General features: G+C 60.1%; 1 protein-coding gene across 3 annotated transcripts in view; it reads left to right on the top strand.

The window, feature by feature from the left end:
* DAGLA (diacylglycerol lipase alpha) overlaps positions 1–18,727 on the top strand; it is a 66,459-nt gene that overhangs the window by 20,312 nt on the left and 27,420 nt on the right. For 2 of the 3 annotated variants that reach the window (XM_070360478.1, XM_070360480.1), the window contains exons 2-3: positions 17,327–17,465; positions 17,814–18,025. In XM_070360478.1, the coding sequence (XP_070216579.1) occupies positions 17,371–17,465; positions 17,814–18,025 (307 nt within the window). In that variant the 5' untranslated portion in view covers positions 17,327–17,370. Of the gene's footprint in view, positions 1–3,806; positions 16,238–17,326; positions 17,466–17,813; positions 18,026–18,727 lie in introns of those variants that run through there. The other variant, XM_070360479.1, reaches the window with a different exon arrangement.

Genomic DNA, 18,727 nt, shown 5'->3' with positions numbered 1-18,727 from the left:
CCCTCTCCCTTTTATAGGAATCAGGGCCCCGAGAGGATGCAACTTGCCCACAGGTAGTAGAAGCCTGGTTCTCTGACAGTGAACCCCATGCGTCTGCCCCTTCTGCCCCTGACCTAAACCAAAGTGCTAATAAATGAGCCCACTGATACATAATCCATCCCACTTTGGATCCCTCTGGCTTTTTTTCTCTAAGGAGCTCCAAACACTTTCCAGATGTGATCTCATGTGTCCTCCCAAGGCCCAGAAGAGCAGAGAGGACACCAGATGCCAAAGGTGGGAGGGCCGCACAGAGCCAGCCACAGGGCCGAGACCCAGCCTGCCCGCCGTCCAGACCTGGCTTGGCCCTCTGAGTCTAGCAGGGGGACGCTGGGGCGTGTCTCCCGCTGGGCCTGCCCTCGGCCTCCAGTCTCAGTCTCCCGATTGTGCAGGAGGAGGGGGGACGCTGGGAGAATCCCGGTAAGGCCCCACAGGGGCGGGGGTGTCAAAGCCCAGGGTTCTGTCTTAAAGGGAAGTAATCATATTGTGAGGCTTTTTATAGTGCTTTCCTTCTAAGAAGCGTCCACTCTGTCTTGTTTGTTCTCCTCGCATTCCTAGGAAGTTGGCAGAGAGCAGATGAGGGTCACAGGGAGGAGGCGGAATGAGGATCTGCAGGGCAGGCCCTTTCTCCGGTCATCTCTGATCTCCCCTGCCCCCAGGCCCCCGCCAAGGAGGGAGCCACTGTTCCTGTGGCCATTGTCTGGAGAGGCAAGAGGCTTTGAGGCTCCGCAGTCATGGGCAAGTCACCGATGGCCTGGGTTTTGGCATTGGTTCTGATTGATCCAAAACACTGGGCCTAGAATGGTCATTCCCGGCCCATCTCCCGCCCAGGGCAGCCATGCGGTGGTATCAATATTTCAGCATCTTTCCTCAGCAAAGCAGAGGCTGAAGGCCTTTGGCAGGTGAACATTCAGGGGGAATAAAAAAGTGAGTCCTGGGAAAACGGGAGATCCTATGCATTGTGCGCTGAGTCGTGTCTGACTGTCTGTGACCATGTGGACTGTAGCCTGCTGTGCTCTGTCCATGAAATTCTCCAGGCAATAATACTGGAGTGGGTTGCCATTTCCTTCTCCAGGGGATCTTCCCAACCCTGGGATCAAACCTGTGTCTCCTGTGTCTCCTGCATTGGCAAGGGGTTCTTTATCAGCTGTACTACATGCTGCTGCTGCTGCTAAGTCGCTTCAGTCGTGTCCAACTCTGTGTGACCCCATAGACAGCCTCCTACCAGGCTCCTCTGTCCCTGGGATTCTCCAGGCAAGAACACTGGAGTGGGTTGCCATTTCCTTCTGCAATGCATAAAAGTGAAAAGTGAAAGTGAAGTCGCTCATTCAGTCGTGTCCGACTCTCAGCGACCTCATGGACTGCAGCCTACCAGGCCCCTCCGTCCATGGGATTTTCCAGCAAGAGCACTGGAGTGGGGGCCATTGCTGTACCACCTGGGAAGCCCCAGATGGGAGATCACTGAGGCTCTAAGAGGGGAGTCATTCTCCAGGCATTCCCTTTCCTCCAGGCCCGAGCTGGGACTCAAGGCACATGGCCAGTGGGTAGAATGGGAAGAGCCGGGGGTAGAAATCAGGAGCCTGGGTTCTGGGCTCCACTCTGCACTGGATTCCCCAAGGCTGTGCTTAGATGTGCCACCTGCCAGGCCCTTTGCTGAGGGCTGGGGACACACCAGGGAAGGAGACAGACAAGGCCCCTACCCAGGAGCCACATCCTGGTGGGAGACGTAGACCGTGATGTGCGTGCTAAGTCACTTCAGTCGTGTTCCGACTCTGTGTGACCCTATGGACTGCAGCCCGCCAGGCTCCTCTGTCCATGGTATTCTCCAGGCAAGAATATCGGAGTGGGTTGCCGCTTAGATAGTAAACACGTCGACACAGGAATAAACCAGAGAGGGTTAGATGGTGGAAAGTGCTGAGAGGGAAATAAAATGGTAATGTGATGGAGAGGGCCTTCGGGCTGCCCTGAGGCTGGGCAGAAAGGCGGGAGGAGGGATGCGTGAGCTGAGATCGGAATGATGGGGTGGGCAGGGCGGGTGGCGTGTCCAGGAGACAGGACACGCCCGGCTGTCTGAGGGACAGAGAGAAAGCCCACGTGCCTGGGGCGTGGTGAGCAAGGGCAGCGTGGAGGTGAGGGCAGGGCGGCCGGCAGAGGAAGGAGAGTGTTTTCCACGTGTGATGAGCTCTGCACAGAGACTGGAAATGGGGTGTGGGGGCGGGGGGAGGCTGGGTGACTGGCAGAGACATCCTCTCTCCAAGCGTGTTTCCCTGCTTTAGTGCAGCACACACCCCGTCCCCCGCGTGGTGGCATTTGTGGTCAGAGCCAGTGGCCAGAAGAGTTAGGAGATGAGCACGGAAGGAGGAACGCCTTTAGCCTCAGGCTCATTATGGGGGTCCCTCGGCTGTGGGAGTGGAGCCCAGGGACCACCTCTGAGTGGGTGCCTGCTGGACAAACACCCTGGCCTGCCGCACCCCCTGAGGGCAGGACTGGGCAGAAGAGCTGAGACTGGGGAGTGGGTTCCCCCGGGAGCAGGTGGAGCCAGGCGTGGTCCATCCTCCCCTGCCTGCAGGAAGAGACTGGGCAGGAAGTGCTCCAGGCAGGCAGCCCCGGGTGGTGGCTCAAGGCTCTGAGGGCTGATGCAGTGTCGGCCCCTCGGCCTGTCCGGGGGCACCATCATCGGGCCAGGGCGTCCTTGGCAGCACCCAGCCTGTCGGTCACCACCATCTGCTGCATCTCTGGTCCCCCACCCCTCTCCCCCATCACGCCTGCCTTGGCCCGGAGCTTCCTACCCAGCTCCAGGATGAAGCTGGCTCACAAGACCCCAGGAGCCTCTCCAGCACGTCCCTCCCCTCTGCTCCCGTCTGGTTGGTTCTGGTCTTCACTCCATGCTCCAGGCTCCATCCCCTCCACCGCCTGCCTGCACATGGACCTGCTGCCCTCTCCATGTGGCCACGTTACTCTGCCTTATCCTTCAGATCTCGGCTCCTGCTCCCAATTCTTAAGGCAGCTGCCCCTCAGATCTTTGCTGGGGCTCCAGTGAGGACCCCTCTTCTGAGCACAAGTCGTAGAATTTTTCACAATCGTATGTGAAGATTAGCTTCCAGCCTGTCTTTCCTTTCTGGCCTGTCGGATCTTTGAGGGCTGGCCCCACCTGGGCCTTTACTTACTGCTGTGGCCCCTTGGCACGTAGTGGCTCTCTTTGTGTTGGAGGGTGGAGGATGGCTGTGTGCGGGAAATTAATTTTGAGGTTTCACCTGTGTTCACACCCTGGGGCCCCACCCCTGGGGCTGATTCTGGCTTCCTCTCAGGTCCCAGGGCTGCCCTGAGCCAGGGAGTCTGGAACCAAACTGGTGACACGTGGGGTTTGGGGGTCCTCGAAACAGCCAGGCCTCGGGCCACGCTTTGTCCTCTGCTCCCAGCCCTGGGGTTTGGGGCCTGGGCCCGCCTGGGGTCCCTCGAGCGGGACGGGCTCATTCAGATGCCTGCCACCGACTGGACGGAGGACAGTCACAGTCGAGTCTGTCCAGGGTGGTTTCCGGGCCGCGGCAGGTTTGCAAGCTAGGTGGCGTTGCCGAGGAACCGTGGACTGAGGGAGAGGTGGGGGGCCCAGAACAAATGGCCTTGGGGCCTTTGCCCTTCGGCTTTAGGGTTGAGGCTGCAGTGGGTGGTCTCGGGCCTCCCACCTGTCTCCTCTGCAGACTGGGCAGGCCTTCAATCTTGGGGGACCTGGCATCCCTGGCGCTTGCTGTCAAGTGGTAGAAAGGATGGTGGTGGGAGACTGGGGGTGGGAAGCCGCAGCCCTCGTCCCCCTCACTGCTGGGGTCTCCCCAGCACCGGTCGGGGCTGTGCTCACTGTGGGGGTGGGCTCTCAGGCTGCAAGGACATTCTGGTCAGGCTGCCGCATCTGATGCTGGCGGGGAGGGGCACCCAGGAGGCCCCAGAGCCCACAATTCTAGGTCACCTCCTGCACCATCGGAGGCAGGAGCCATATTTATAGCAGCCAGCGGCCACTGAGGGTGGGGCAGTCAGCAGGCGCCGTGACGCAGGCCACCTCCTCCGGTCCCCTAGCTCTCGCCGACTCCCCCACCGCCACCCCCGACTCCAGAGGCTTCCTGGGCGAGCGGCGAAGGGCTGGGCCTGCTGAGGAAACAGGCCTAGTCACCCTCCTCCCCGAGCCCCGGCAGGACACGGTGCCACTCTCGGCCTAGCAGGAGCCTCTGCCCCAGTCGGTCTGGCCCAGGTCTGTCTCCTGGGCCCCAGGTGGGCATCCCGTTATAGCACTCAGCGCCCAGCCCTGCCAGCCTGTCTCCGTGGTGCCATCAGCTCTGGTTGAAAGGTCTGGGCCCTGGAGTCACCGGCAGCTTTGCCAACCTCCCTGGGGCTGCCAGGTGTGTCCCTGCTGGTGGTGGGCAGTTAATGGGGCCACGGGTGCCTGCCCCAGGTTGACGGGGCGGAGACCCTGCCAATGCCTGTCACTTCCCTGCCATGACCTTGCGAAACGGCCATAGAGTGCCACTGGGGACGGGAAGGGCGGGCAGCGGTGCTGTCTGCGGTCACCAGGGCTGTTCCTCCTTCCACCCCAGGGAGCAGGCCTGGAAGCCGAAGCCCCAGGAGTGACAGTGTGATGAGCCTGGGGCCCCAGGCCCTGAGAGTGAGTCCTCTGGGGGGAAAAGTGACACCCTACTCTGGAGCCCAGGTCGGGCCCTGCTCTCTCCCAGGCCTCACATGCCCAGATACAGAGCTGGCCCTTGGGTCCCGCCCAGGCCTGAGGAGGCAGAAGGCTGACCTCTATTTGGGGCCTGATGGAGTCACCCCCATTGTGGAGGCCAGTGCCCCCCCCCTACCATTTCCAGTCTATGTTGCCCTGAGCCACTGGGCCCATCCCCTAGCCTGGGGGGAGAAGAAGGGGGAGGCCAGGATTACCTTTTTGGGGGCCTCCAGTGTAACAGACAAGGTGAGGCAGGAGGACCCGGAGCCCACAGGATGGTGAGCTGCAACTTCACTGATGAGCTGTGGGCTGACCAACCAGGACTGAGGCTTAAGGCCGACTGTATGGGCCCCGGGCTTCGCCAGGGAGGACCCCCTGAAGTGAGCGGGTGTCCGGAGAGAAGGAAGCACCAGGCAGGGGGCACTCCACTGATGAGCAGAAGAGGGGCATGGGTGCAGGGAACGGGCTTGCCCAACAGCAGGGCTGGAGGGGCTGGTTGGTGCACAGCTCGGTAGCTAATGGTTGGGCATTGTCATCTTATTTGAGAGGAATTTAGGGGCTTCCTTGGTGGCTCAGTGGTAAAGAATCTGCCTGCAATGCAGGAGATGTGTGTTTGCTCCCTGGGTGGGAAAGATCCAGGAGAAGGAAATGGCAACCCACTCCAGTATTCTTGCCTGGAAAGTCCCATCTACAGAGGAGCCTGGCAGGCTATAGTCCACTGGGTCTCAAAGAGTCAGACACAACTTAGCAACTAAACAGTAACAACAAGGGGAATTTAGGAGTCTTAATGCACTTGTGAGGAGGGGGTTGATTTAGTTAAAACTGTAAACAGATGTGTGTGTGTGTAGCCAATGCTACCCAGCATCCCCCGTATGCAGGACCCAGCTCTCAGCACTTCACAACTTTGAACCCACTTTGTCATCTCCCACGGGGGAGGCACTGTCATCACCAGCCCCGCTTTACTGAGGAGGAGAAAGCAGTGGTTGATTTGTCCTGATGTTGAAGGTCATGGCTCAGTGCACGCCTGAGTGGACAGACACTGGAACACGAGGCAGGTCTATGCTGTTCTCCACCCAGTGGCCTTCAGAGCCCCCAGCCCTCCCTGGAGACCTGGGATCACGTGCTTGGGCCTGGCTTTGCCGTGCCCAAGGAGGTGTGAGGGGGCCGGGGGGAGTCTCCAAGCACCTGGGTGGGTCACTGTTTCCTTCGGTGCCTTGTGGCACAGGCCAGACAGACACGAGTGATGGTTGAATTAGCCTAGACCCCTGGGTGGAGGCCCCAGGCTCTCTCCTGCACCCAAACATCAAGTAGAACTCTAAAAGCCAAGGCCAGAGTGGACCTACCTGAGAGGTCAGGGTGTTTCGAGGGGGTTCTCAAACGTTTTTAAGCCCTGAGACCATTTAGCTTAAACACAATGTCATAAGGAGCCCCAGTGGGTAAAAAAGCTAAGAGCCACTCTGACCAGCATAGCGTGCAAGCCCCAGCCTGCCGTGACCCCCTCCCCTCATCTGGGGGTGCCTGAGAAACCCACTTCAGAGAGCGCTGCCATCCACTCGCTGGGCACAGGAGAGGAGGGCAGAGGGGCTGGGCCTGGGCCGAGGCCCCGGGGCCCATGAAAGCAGCACCTGCCACCTCCAGCGATGCTCCTGTGGTACAGGGGGACTCTGCAGACCTCGTCCCCTGGGAGAGAGCTTGTGTTACTCAGTCACTCGATCCCTGCCCGCTTCTGTGATGCCCAGGGAATGGTTGACGTGAAACTTGATAGCCGAGCGCAGGGCTGTGCCCTAGATGGCCGTGCTGCCTGGGGAGGTGGCCCCCCTCTGCGGATCCTCTATAGCCCATGCAGCCCCCACCCCTGGAGTCGGGAGCCCCCCAGTACAGGCTGCAGAGGCAGGCGCAATAGGACCGTGGTGGCACAGGGTATGCGGGGCGTGAGGGCGGGGTTCCCGGCAGGAAGGTGTCAGGCGAGGTGTGCCCACTTAGCAGACTCATTAACGACCTTGCTAGGGGGCTCCTCAGCTCCTCATGTAGAGGAGGGTGTGAAATCCTCTCGGAGGTGTCGCCAGCACCTGAAACAGGGAGTCTCTTCTCAGAAGCTCTGGGAAGCCCGGCCAGAGTGCTGCAGATGAACTGCCTAGTGGGGTTCCCAGTGACTGGTGCTCGCCAGAGAGCAGAGGCCCTGGGGGAGGGGAGGGGCCAGGGGGTCCACAGAGGGCACTGCTAGCAGGACGCTGGAGTGGGCACATTGGCATGAGCGGTGGGCCTCTGCCCCTCGGGGCATCCAGAGTCTGGGCTGGGAAGGGGCCTACAGGGGACCCACTGAACCTCTGAGACAGACATATGACGGGGCGTCTGCAGGAGCACGGAGTGGCCTTGGGCCAGAGCTCCCCCATCCGAGCTGATCCGTGGGATGGTGATTCTCATCTCCGTGGCTCATCTGGGGTTAAGGAGGCAGGGCTGGTGAGGCCTCAGCCAGGGCAGGTGGGACTCCTGCCATCCCTGCCCGAGAAGGTAGGTCAGGGCATCCTGTAGGCTGGCACGGGTGAGGGCAGGCATGGGTCAGCCTGGTGCCCAGGGGTGGGGAGCAGGGCCTCTCTGTTCCAGAAGCCTGACTCGCCCACAGAGATCAGTGGCCCTGCCACAGCTTGGGCGGTGAGGGACTTGGGCCATGAGGATGAGGTCTAAGCACTCTCAGGAGAAGATGATGGATAAATAATGATGGTGGCAACAAACACTTGCCAGGCCCTGAGTGCTTTCGATGAGTTATTTCATGTACTCCTCACGACTCCCGGTGAAGCGGGGAGTCCTTCGTTGTCCTCTCCTGCAGATGAAAAAACAGGGGCTCAGAGAAATGAAGGTCACAGAAGCCTAGAAGTGACAGAACCAAGATGCAAACTCAGGGCTGTCCCACCTCAGGGCTGGAGGGAAGCCAGCGGTGGGCTCCTTGGAGGAGCCCTTACCCTCCAGGTGTTTGCATTTGAGACTGCGGGTCCCAGGGGAAGGGGGACGTGGGACTACCACAGGGGCAGCGAAGGAAAGACTCTGCCTAAATAGAAGCAAACCTGGGATGGGCGCCTGCCTGCATGCACAGACAGGCGGGAGGAACTGGCCAGGGGCTGGCAGACCAGAGCCCAGCCTCTCTGGGCCACCCCAGGGCACCTCAGCCCTGGGGCCCAGAATGAGTGTGGGACAAAGGCCATTCCTAGTTTCAAGAACAGAAACCGTCTCCAGGGAAGAATTCAGAAACAAAACCTGGACTGGCCAGAGGGGAATCTCTTCTGCTCTCCAAAACAAGTCCATTCTGGCCCGGGACAAAGCTGGAGGAGAGGACCAGGGAAGACTGCAGGGTGGAAGGAGGGCCCGGCCTGACTGCCATGCCCGGGGTAAGGAAGGGTGGAGGGGTGAAGGGGGGCACATCCTGCTGCCTCTCGGGGCAGCGGCCCCCCCAACTCATCCCCCAGCAGCCAGCTTCCCTCCCAGAACAACTAGCAGGAAACGAAAGGCCTCAATTGATTCCCAGGGAGTTGGCTGGTGTCAGTGACAGGGCCTGTGGCAGATGGCAAATTCTGCTTGTTGTAGACGAGTGGAAAATAATTAGCGTGAGAATGAGAAGCTGGAGCCTCTGTGCTAAACGGAGCCCTGATGAGGGCTCATTGGGAGGGGCCAAGGGCACAGACTGGAAGCTCGCGGCCCGGCTCTCACTAGCTGAGTGACCTTGGGCAAGGGACCTAACTTCTCTGGGCCCGTTTCTTCATCTGTAAAATGGGGTTGACAATAACACGTAGCTCATAGGGTTGCTGCTGCTGCTGCTGCTAAGTCACTTCAGTCGTGTCCAACTCTGTGCATCCCCATAGACAGCAGCCCACCAAGCTCCCCTGTCCCTGGGATTCTCCAGGCAAGAACCCTGGAGTGGGTTGCCATTTCCTTCTCCAATGCATAAAAGTGAAAAGTGAAAGGGAAGTCGCTCAGTCCTGTCCGACTCTTCACGACCCCATGGACTGCAGCCTACCAAGCTCCTCCGTCCATGGGATTTTCCAGGCAAGAGTACTGGAGTGGGGTGCCATCACCTTCTCCGCACAGGGTTGCTATAAAGATGAAATTAAAGTAGGCGATACCTATGAACTGCTCACTACTGTACCTGGCATGTAGGAAACGCTATGTAAGAATTTTTTTTAATAACTGGTGGTAGAATAATGGCTGGCGCCATCTCCAGGCCCAGCCCAGCATGACTGTGGGTGTGGCCCCCAGTAAGTGGGGCTGCTTCTTTTCATCCTCTTCCCTGAACTCTGTGCCCAAGCCCCAGAGTGCTGGTTTGTGAGGCACCATGGATGCTTCTGGGCTTCCCTGGTGGCTCAGATGGTAAAGAATCTGCCTGCAATGCAGGAGACCCAGGTTCCATCCCTAGGCCAGGAAGATCCCCTAGAGAAGGAAATGGCAACCCACTCCGGTATCCTTGCCTGGAAAATTCCACGGACAGAGGAGCCTGGTGGGCTACAGTCCATGGGGTTGCAAAGTCAGACACGACTGAATGAGTAACACATGGATGCTCGTGTGTGTGGAGAGGACACCGCAGGGAGGTCCGGCTTCAAAGCCTGACTTGGCCCCTCGCTCAGTAGGCCCCTCGGAACCTCAGTTTCCCCATCTGTGACATGAAAACAGTCCTACCTACCCACAGGCTCCTAGTGAGGGGAGTAGGAGGCACCTCCCCGGGTCCTTCAAGGCTGCCCTGGTTGTGGGGGGTGGCGGTGCAGGAAAGGTGCTCATGAGCCTGAGACCCTGGTTGGGGGCGGTGCGGCGTCGGGTGGGAGTAGAGAGAGCAGCGTCCCCGCCACTGCCCCAACGCGGGCCTCACCAGGCACCTGTTTCGTCCCAGGGCTTGGGCGTGTGAGGACCCATTTCTTGCCGAAATCCGTCCCCAGCCCTGGGCAGGCTCGCCTCTGCCTTCTGCTCCGGCACAGCTGACGTGTGAAAAGCAACAGCTTTCAGGCCCCGGACTCCGGTTGCGCACACCCGGGCCCAGGCGGGCGGCCCCCGCGGCCCCCGGCTCAGGCGTGTTCACTCTCTGTTGCCTCCCTCGCTGCCCTCCCCCGCCCCTCGCCTCTTGGAGCCCAGCTTCTGCGGGACCCTCACACCTGGGAGGCAGAGGGACTCCAAGGGCAAGCAGGAATCAGACCGAGGGGCAGAGACATTGTTTTCTTTGAAGTAACTCCAGGAGGCTGCTTTGAAATCCCAGCCCTGCATCCTGATGAGGCTGGAGTAAGGGGACACATAAAGTTTCTAGCTCTGGGCCGCAGCCCACGCACCTGCAGGCAGCCTGTTCCACAGCCTCTCCTCGGCCTCAGTTCTCCTCATCTGGGAATGGGGTGGATGCTCACAGTCTCTCCCTAGTGGTGGGACCAGGAGTCTGGAGCCAGAGGAGGACCCAAAGAGTGGGTTGTGGTCCCCAAGACCCTGGCGCCTCCCTCCACCAGGTGGGGGAACATGAGTAGCCCGCTCCCAGGGTTCAGAAACACATTTAATTGGATCCTGCTCCTCTGAAGTGGCGATTAAGACATGGGCTGTGGAACTAGGCTATGTGACCCGGGGCAAATCACTTCATCTGTAAAATACGGTAATAGCAGTGCCTCCAATGAGGACTGAGTGAGTTATGTGCACAGAGGGCTTAGAGGAGGCCCAAGACTCGATAGGCAACTGACAAATGCTGGAGGGCGCAGAAGGGCTGAGTCCCCAACTCGCGCTGGGCGGAGCTCTCCTGCATCACCCGGAACCGCCCCGCAACCTCGGGAGATGATTGGTTACTGCGTGCCGCGCCCCTCCCTCTGCGGGTGCTCCCCGTTTAAGTCTCACAAGCCAGCAGGGAGGTTAACGAGCTCCCCAACAAGCCACACAGCTGAGCAGTAGTGGCCGTGCCAGGATTCCACCACCCCTGGAGCCCGTGCTCTGGACAGAGATAAAGAGGGCAGGAGGCGTCTGCCAGCCCACATAGGCCAGAGGGCGGCCCCTGGTGAGCCTGCCCCAGCTGGGACTGAGCCTCTGGGGGCCAGCACTCGCCCTGCAGGCTGCCCGGGGGCCCAACCTCCCTTAGGTCAGTCCTCCAAGTCAGATGACCGCCCTTCAAGACTAGTCAAGCTCCAGCAGCCAACACAGACAGACCCAGAGGGCCTAGGAGGCAGCAGGTCCCTTTCACCGTTTTGGGAGCATCTTCTCTAAGCCCTGTCGCGTGGGGGCATCCCATTCATTATGGGAATGGGAGTCCTGGGCCCTCCCCTCAGAGCCCCGAGGAATACAACACCTCACAGAGTGCTGAAAGAGGCCTTGCATGCATGTGCGTGCTCAGTCGTGTCCAACTCTTCGTGACCCCATGGACTGTAGCCCACCAGGCTCCTCTGTCCGTGAAATTTTCCAGGAAAGAGTACTAGAGCCGGTTGCCATGCCCTTCTCCAGGGGATCTTCCCGACCCAGGGATCAAACCCATGTCTTCTGCATCAGCTGCATTGGCAGGTGGATTCTTTACCACCGTGCCACCTGGGAAGCCCTAAAGAGTGCACACAGACTACCCAATTTTCCTTTTCACTTTGGCTACCAGGTAGCATGGAGGCTAATGCTAGTTTTACATGCAGCTCCTATGATGGGCTTTATGTCTTGTACATGTACGATGATTCCCCAGTCTTCTATTTTAATTTACTTAGTTTTTGTTCTCAAGTTTGTTTTTAAATTTATATTCCACCTTTTCATTGTTTGGGGATTCCTATATAGGCACATGCAGCCTTGGATGCAAATAAATGTTAACAAATACAAAAACATCAGCCTCCCCTTAGTCCAGGCTCCTCATTCTTCAGAAGAGGTAACTGAGGTCTGGAGGCGTGGTGACTTTCTGTCCTGGGGATGTTGCCCTTGGTCTGGGACTGGCAGCTCTGTAATGTAGCTGGACCTGGCCCGGTCACCAGCCTCAACCAGCAGGCTGTTCAGGACCCAGGGAAGGTGGGCTCGGGGCTAAGTTCTCCTCCTCTCCTTTGCCAGCTGAGCTGCAGAGCCGCGGGGACCCCACCCGCCGGGCAGTGGAGAGCTAGCCACCGATGAGTCTGCTTGAAACTGCTCAAGTGATTGATGCCTTCTTGCGGGTTGATCTCCAGCAAGGGAGCTCATGTGGATTTTGCTGCTTCCGAGAGGGTTCTGTATCCAGAATGTGAGAGAGGATCTCAGCCCAGGCTCCCTGGGGCAACACTCTACTAATGGGAGCGGCTCTCAGGAGTTGGAGAAGGCGTGTGCTGTGAGGCAGGGAAGGGCCGGGCTGGCTCGGAGACTCTGGCTGCATGTCCAGCTCCTGCTGGGAGGGACATAATGGGAAAGCTGGGAGCCTCTGGTGCCTTCCTGAACTTGCTTCCTCACCCATAAATGGGGGCCCCAGGACTGTTTCCAGGATCTCTTCTAAGCCTGACATTCCTGCAGTGGGTGTGGGCTTTGGATGGCAGGAGGAAGGACCCAAGTCTCTTGCCTGCCCAGCCTCCTGCTCCTCAGAAGGTATGGGGCAGGGTCTCTGAGCCTCAGCCTCCTCATTTTCAATGAAAATATTAGCAGAAGAGCCACATTCGCTGAGCATCTGTGACAGGTGCTGGCTTAAGTGTATGTGACTCATTTAACGGGTAGTTGCTGTTCTTAGCCCCATTTTAGAAGTAAGGAATCATGGCACAGAGAGGTTAAGTAACTTGTCCACCGTCACACAGCCATGACGTGCAGAGCCAGGACCCAGACCCATGTGCAGTGAGAGCGAGGCTGTCACCCTGCATCGCTGCTGTGAGGATGGCAGGCTATTCATCTGGGACTCAAAACGTGGAAGGTGCTCAGTTGATATCAGATGTATCCTAGTGGCCTGGACCTGGCTGTCATCCCTTCCTTCAGGCTCAACTTCCAGCCCATCCTTGGGCCCAGATGCTCAAGGCCACCTCTGCCAGGCAGGAAATCTCATGGGCTGACCTAGAGGCTGCTGGACGGGCCTCCCACAGCACATCATTCTGTCCCCTGTGGTTGAGCCTGACTCTGGTGCCCTGGCCCCGCTGCAGGCTATCGAGGTGATGTCTCACCTCCCACCAGCTCGAGCTGGAATTCTCCTTGCCTTCATCCTTCCCCTGGGAGCTCTCAGCACCCCATCAGCTGGGACCCACTGCTGAGGGGCACTTCTCCCTGAAGCCTGCTCCCAGGGCCCAGCCCAAGGGGACCTTTGGGTCAGGGGATGAGGCCCAGCTCGGGTGCTCTAAATAGCAGCCCCCCAAAGCCCATGGCAGGGCAGGGGACCCTGTTAGGATTCATGTCAGCTCAGTCCAGCCCTTTCTGATCAGCTGGAGCCAATCAGAGGCATCCAGCAACACCTGCCCAGACCCTGGCACCTATCACAGGTCACCCTGCCAGGAAGCCCCCAGAAGCCCTGTTGATACGATTCCCCACCCACCTGTGAGTGGAGCCTGGGCTCTGCCAGGACCCGTGCAGACCTCTGTGACCTTGTCCCAGCCCGCTCTCGCCGCAGCCCTCTGGGGGACCGGGGTTGTCCCCCTTTTGCAGCTGGAGAAACTGAAGCCCTAGAATAGTTAAGACAGCCAGAGGAGAGGGTGGTCCTCTGAGAGCGATCGGGGTGGGGGCGCTGGGGAGGGACCTTTCCTCCAAAGTGAAGGATTTGAGCTAAGAGGGGCAGGAGTCATGTCTCCTACCCTTATGGCAGCTGCTTCAGGAGGATGGAGCAGTGGTTTGGAGGGGCTGGGGCTGCCCAGGGGGAGAGGGGCTGTGTTTATACTCCAGGGGCAAAAGAAGCAGGGGTGTGATGTGAAGGAGAGCAGCGCTGCCTGGCCCACCCCCATCCCCACCCTCCGGGACTCTCCATTGAGCAGGACTGGGATGGGCAACAAAGAATCAGCAAGTGTAAGCCAGTGTACCCAGGGTATTGAGATGAGGGGTTCCCATAAGGGAGCGCAGCCTGTTCTGCATGAGAAGGGGTGGGGGGTGCTGTCAGGGAGGGTTTCAAAGAGGGCTGCTTTCCGTTGGCTTACAAAGATGAGTAGGATTTTGCCTGCCAGAGGAACTAGGATAAACAAAGCACAGATTCCAATGAGGTGTTTTTAAGGGAGCAGCAAGTTTGGGGGTTGGGAAAGGAGGGTGAGAGAGTGTGAGGGGGCACTGGAGTGCCTCCCCAGCCAGAAGGCGGCCCTGTGCCTGTCTGTGCCTTGGATCCCTAGGGGTTGGGGAGTGACTTCCTGCTTCAGGACTCAGAGAGGGCAAGGCCCCTGCCCAAGGCTGCACAGCCTGCCTGCCAGCTGCTGTGGCCCTTAGGTGCTGCCTGATAGGCTTGGACTTTATCCTGCAGACCCCTGGAGCCATGGACGGTATTTAAAGTAGGGATCAGCCTGTGCATTTTAGAAAAACAGTTTTGCATTTTTAGAAAGAGGAACTCCGAGGATGGTTCGTACTTAAATCAAAGGCCTGAATCCCCATCAAGGAAACTGGGCTTTGTGAGTGGAGGAAGAAGGGGCCTCGGAGCACCACTCAGGTCATTCCACCCACGTGTGGGGAGCATCCTGGGCATTCACACCTGCCTGGGCGGTGGGGGCGGTGTCCAGCCAGGGGCATGGGAGGCACCCAGCAATGCTTCTGTTCTGCCGCCGCTGAAGGGGGCACCTCCCCTCCCCTGGAAGTGCCGCTGGTCTGGATGCCCCCTGCCCCATTGAGGCCCCTGTGCCCTGGGGGAGGAGAGCCAGAGGAGATGCTTTGCGGCCTCCTCAGACCAGGAAGTAGCCTCTGCCCTCCCCCATCCTGAGACATTTCCTCCAGATGAAATCACATCCCTAGCAGGGGAACAGGCCCCCATTGTGAAGGGCTGGGGTCTCGAGAGAAAGGGCGTCTTTCAGGCCCTTAAAAATAGCAGTCCTGAGATTTATGAATCCGCATGGAGTAGCGGGGCCCATCCTTACCACCACCCCCCCAGCAGCAGCACAGGCCCTGTCATCAACACCCCCCCACCATGACCTGGTGGTGACCAGCTGGAGAATCCGCTAGCCCAGGCAGGGGAGGCACAGCTCGTCCACCCGGTTCACACGCTGTCTTGCTAAGACCGCCGCTGGCTTCGTTCAGCGCTGCCAAGGCCTCTTGTATGGTCCGCAGGTCCTTAGCAGGTGGGGACCATCGACATTTTACAGATGGGGAAACTGAGGCACAACTAGTAAGTCATACCGTGAGTGGGTGATGGAGCCGGGGTTGGGAGCCAGGCGGTGCTGGACCTGGGATTCTGCAGTGGCGAGCTCGCCCGGGGGGTTGCGGGGTGTGGCCCCCAGACCTGTTACCGGGCACCCCAGCGCAGTCAGCCCGCAGCCGCCCTGCCATGTGACCTAGGTGGGACTGGCACTGACCACGGCCATCAGCTGGGCGCCCCCCCTCGTCAAGCTTGGGGGGCAGAGGCTGCCACTGGTCGTATCACTACAGGGGTCTTGACAGATCTTCAGCCCCCTCTGCAGGGGTGCCAGGCTCCCCACCCCGCCCCCTTCTACCTGAGAGCTGGGAAGGTGGGGCCGCGTGTGAGGTTATTAGGTGATAACGTGTGAGTTGAGGGAGTTTTAGCCATTCTAGACTCTAAGAGGTGAAGGGGTGGGAGAGGAGGCAGTTGGGAAGGGTTCACTGGGTGTACCCCTGAAAGCGAGATGTCCTGGGCTCCCGGCAGGGCAGCCCGTGCCCGCCAGCCTCTCTGGGACAGCCCTCCCCTTCCTCTGCCGGGGTCTGGCCTGCTGAGAGCGGCTGCTGCACCTGCTGGGACCTCGCAGTGGTTCCACGTGTGTGAGGGACCCCCCAAGCCCAGCCCTACGTGGCTCCTCACCCTCCAGGGGCCACCTGGCGTCTGGGAGGGGCTGGCGGCTGCCATCCCAGCTGTTGGCAGCTCCGTCCTCCCCAGCCCGCCGCTGCCCACGGCGTCCCTGCCCCTCCCACCCTGCCCCTCCGGTCCTTCCAACCGAAGCCAGAGGCGGTCAGCCCCTCGTCACCGACAGGGGACTGGAAGCCCCGGCCTCCCGCGGTCCCAGACCCTCCGCCCCCGGACGCCCCGCCACGCAGCTCCGGGCTCTCCATCCTTCTCCCGCTTCCCAGAATCCGCGCTCCGACTCCTCCTTGGAGAGAGTGGGATGATGTCACTTCCTGAGGGTGGGGGGAGGAGTAGGCACGACCCCGGCAGGCTAGCACGCCCGCCCGCCCGCCCGCCGGGCCGCCACCTCGCTGGGAGCAGCCTGGCAGCGGCCGGATGAAGCGGCTGCACCCGGGAAAGGGCGACGGAGACTGGCCGGGCCGGATGTGCTGGGCCGGCCACCTGGCCCCACACCCCCCGGCCCACCCTGAGAGCCGTGCCCACCAGCCGGGGAGACTTGGCCACTTGCCGAGTGATGCTGGTCTCCACGGACGCTCTTCTTCCCTGGAGCCTTCACCGGGGAGAGGAGGACTTGCCGCCCACCAGGGACCAGGTGCCATGTAAGCCTCTGCCAGCCTGGGGGCAGCAGCCCACCAGCGCCCAGCCTCCAGTCGCTGGGGTTTCTCTGTTGAGTTGAGTGTGGGGCTACCCTGAGTCCCTCCCCGGTGTCTCCCCACCGGCCCCCTGTGGGGAGCCAGTGGCCCGCGCCACTGCCCTGGTTCCTGGGGCTCTTGGGAGGGGGGGACCGGACTCCTGGGCCCTTCTCCCCAAGCTTCCCTGCGGCTAATTTGAATTCAGCTACTTCAGAGAGTTGGGATCCGGGCAGTAGAGACTGCATGGCTCAGGGGGAGCGTGAAGGGTGGAGGGCGGCTGCCAGGAGGATGAGATACCCCCAGGGCTTGCCCACTGCCCTTCTAGCAGAGAAGCTGGGCACCCCAGCCACATTCCTGACACCTCCCCCCAACCCTGCCCCGTCTCAACCAGGTCCTTCCCTACCAAGGGGCGTCGCTGTCTGATGGGTAGAAAATCAGGTCATAGAGTGTCCTCCCAGCATTCCAGCAAAGCCCAAAACGGAAGACCTCATCCAACAGATATTTACTGAGCACCTACTATGTGCTGGGTGCTCCCATCCTCCGTGTGTGCCAGCCCCACACTTGTGCTCACCCCCCACCTTCCCCAGCGCCTTCAGCCTTCCATCTCCCTGGCTCAGCTCATGCCGGGAGACAGGCTCAGGCTTGGGCTGGGAAATCCCGACCCCACACCAAGGACTGCAGGCACTGGATATGTGGGTAGGGGTCCCCTGATCCCATGGAGGAGGATAGGAATAAGCCCAGGTCTTTAGTGGAGCTAAGCAGTTCCTGTTGGGGCAACCCCAGGCTGAGCCGATCTCAAGGGGTCTGTGCCACTCTTGGGGACAGGCAAGTCCTCAGGGGTTAGACTGAAGCCAGTGTCTAGCTACTGCAGTTTTTGATACTGGCTCCAGGGGGATGGATATGGTGGGAGGTGGGTCCTATCCAGGGATGGGACTGAAGCTCTGGGGATGTCGGACTGGAGATTGTCCCTGCTGCTGGGCCTACCTGGCCATAAGCATGGTGGCCCTGGATGTGGCCGTGGCCCGGGCAGCCTGGGGGTCCTCTGCTCTGTTTCAGGAGGTGAGCGCCAGGCCCGCTGAGCCTCCGCAGAGCCGCCAGCCATGCCCGGGATCGTGGTGTTCCGGCGGCGCTGGTCTGTGGGCAGCGATGACCTCGTCCTGCCAGCCATCTTCCTCTTCCTGCTGCATACCACCTGGTGAGTCTCCGGGCCATGCACAGGCCGGCGGGGTGGGGGTGGGGCATCACAGGCCTGGGGGAGGCCTTCTGACCCTCTGTCCTGACCCTGTCCCAGGAGTCAGTGCTGAAACATCCACCCCCTTTAGGGCAATACCCGCGTGGAGCCCAGAGACCCTGCCTGGCCACTCTAGGAGCTGACCTAGGCTTGGGCTCCCTTGTCCCACTGCCTTGTCCCTGGGCGCCTGTGTCCTCAGAGGGCCCCGCTGCCTGATGGACGGTGGTCCCCTGCCCAGATCAGTGAAGCCCTCCACCCTGGAGTCCAGGCTGGGCGGGGCCACCTAGCCCTCTCCTGTGCGCATTCCCCCAGGTTTGTGATCCTGTCCGTGGTGCTCTTCGGCCTGGTCTACAACCCGGACGAGGCCTGCTCCCTGAACCTGGTGGACCACGGCCGCGGCTACCTGGGCATTTTGCTGAGCTGCATGATCGCCGAGATGGCCATCATCTGGCTGAGCATGCGCGGCGGCATCCTCTACACAGAGCCCCGCGAATCCATGCAGTACGTGCTCTACGTGCGCCTGGGTAAGGGCCACCCGCCGTGGGCGGGGGGCTACTCCGGCCCTCCCCCTCTCGCCCCCCTCCTGTGCCCAACATTCATTCGGCCAGCACCGGGGGCCAGCAGCGAACAGTCAGACTCCCTGCCCCCACTTCTGGGCCAGGGGTGGGCAGACTGCAGCCTGAGGGCCAAATCCTGCCCACTGTCTGTTTTTTTTAAATAAAGTTTTATTGGAACCCAGCCACACTCATTCATTTAGTACTTACCGCCTCTGGCTGCTTCTGCACAACCATGGCAGAGCTGAATCGTTGTGATGGAGAGTATGACCCACAAAGTCTAAAATATTTATTCTCTGGCCCTTTACGGAAAAAGCTTGCCAACCCCTGTTCTGTCTAGGCTGTGTGTGTCTCTTCAGCTGCTTTGTGATCCTTCCCCGAACAGCCCCTCCTCCCCATCCTGGGGAGGCCCCTCAGGAGCCTAGACCAGCTCCCTAAGGACCCACCTGTCTCCTCCTCCTGGACTCATGTTCAGCTGCCTCCCCCGGTCACTCCTGCTGGACACTCTTGTGCTCCTGTGGCCTCAGCTTAGCCCTCTTCCTGTGTTAACTCAGGGAGGAGCCCTTTGTTGGTCTCATTTTACAGGTGAAGAATCTGGGACCCAGGGAGGTTAATTAGCTCCCTTAAGGTCACACAGCTAACAAGTATGCAGGTGTCAGAGATTTGAACCCA

The sequence above is a fragment of the Bos mutus genome, chromosome 22 (genome assembly GCF_027580195.1).
Source record: "Bos mutus isolate GX-2022 chromosome 22, NWIPB_WYAK_1.1, whole genome shotgun sequence".
In the NCBI taxonomy this organism is placed as follows: domain Eukaryota; kingdom Metazoa; phylum Chordata; class Mammalia; order Artiodactyla; family Bovidae; genus Bos; species Bos mutus.
This window is presented reverse-complemented; position numbering and strand designations above follow the sequence as displayed.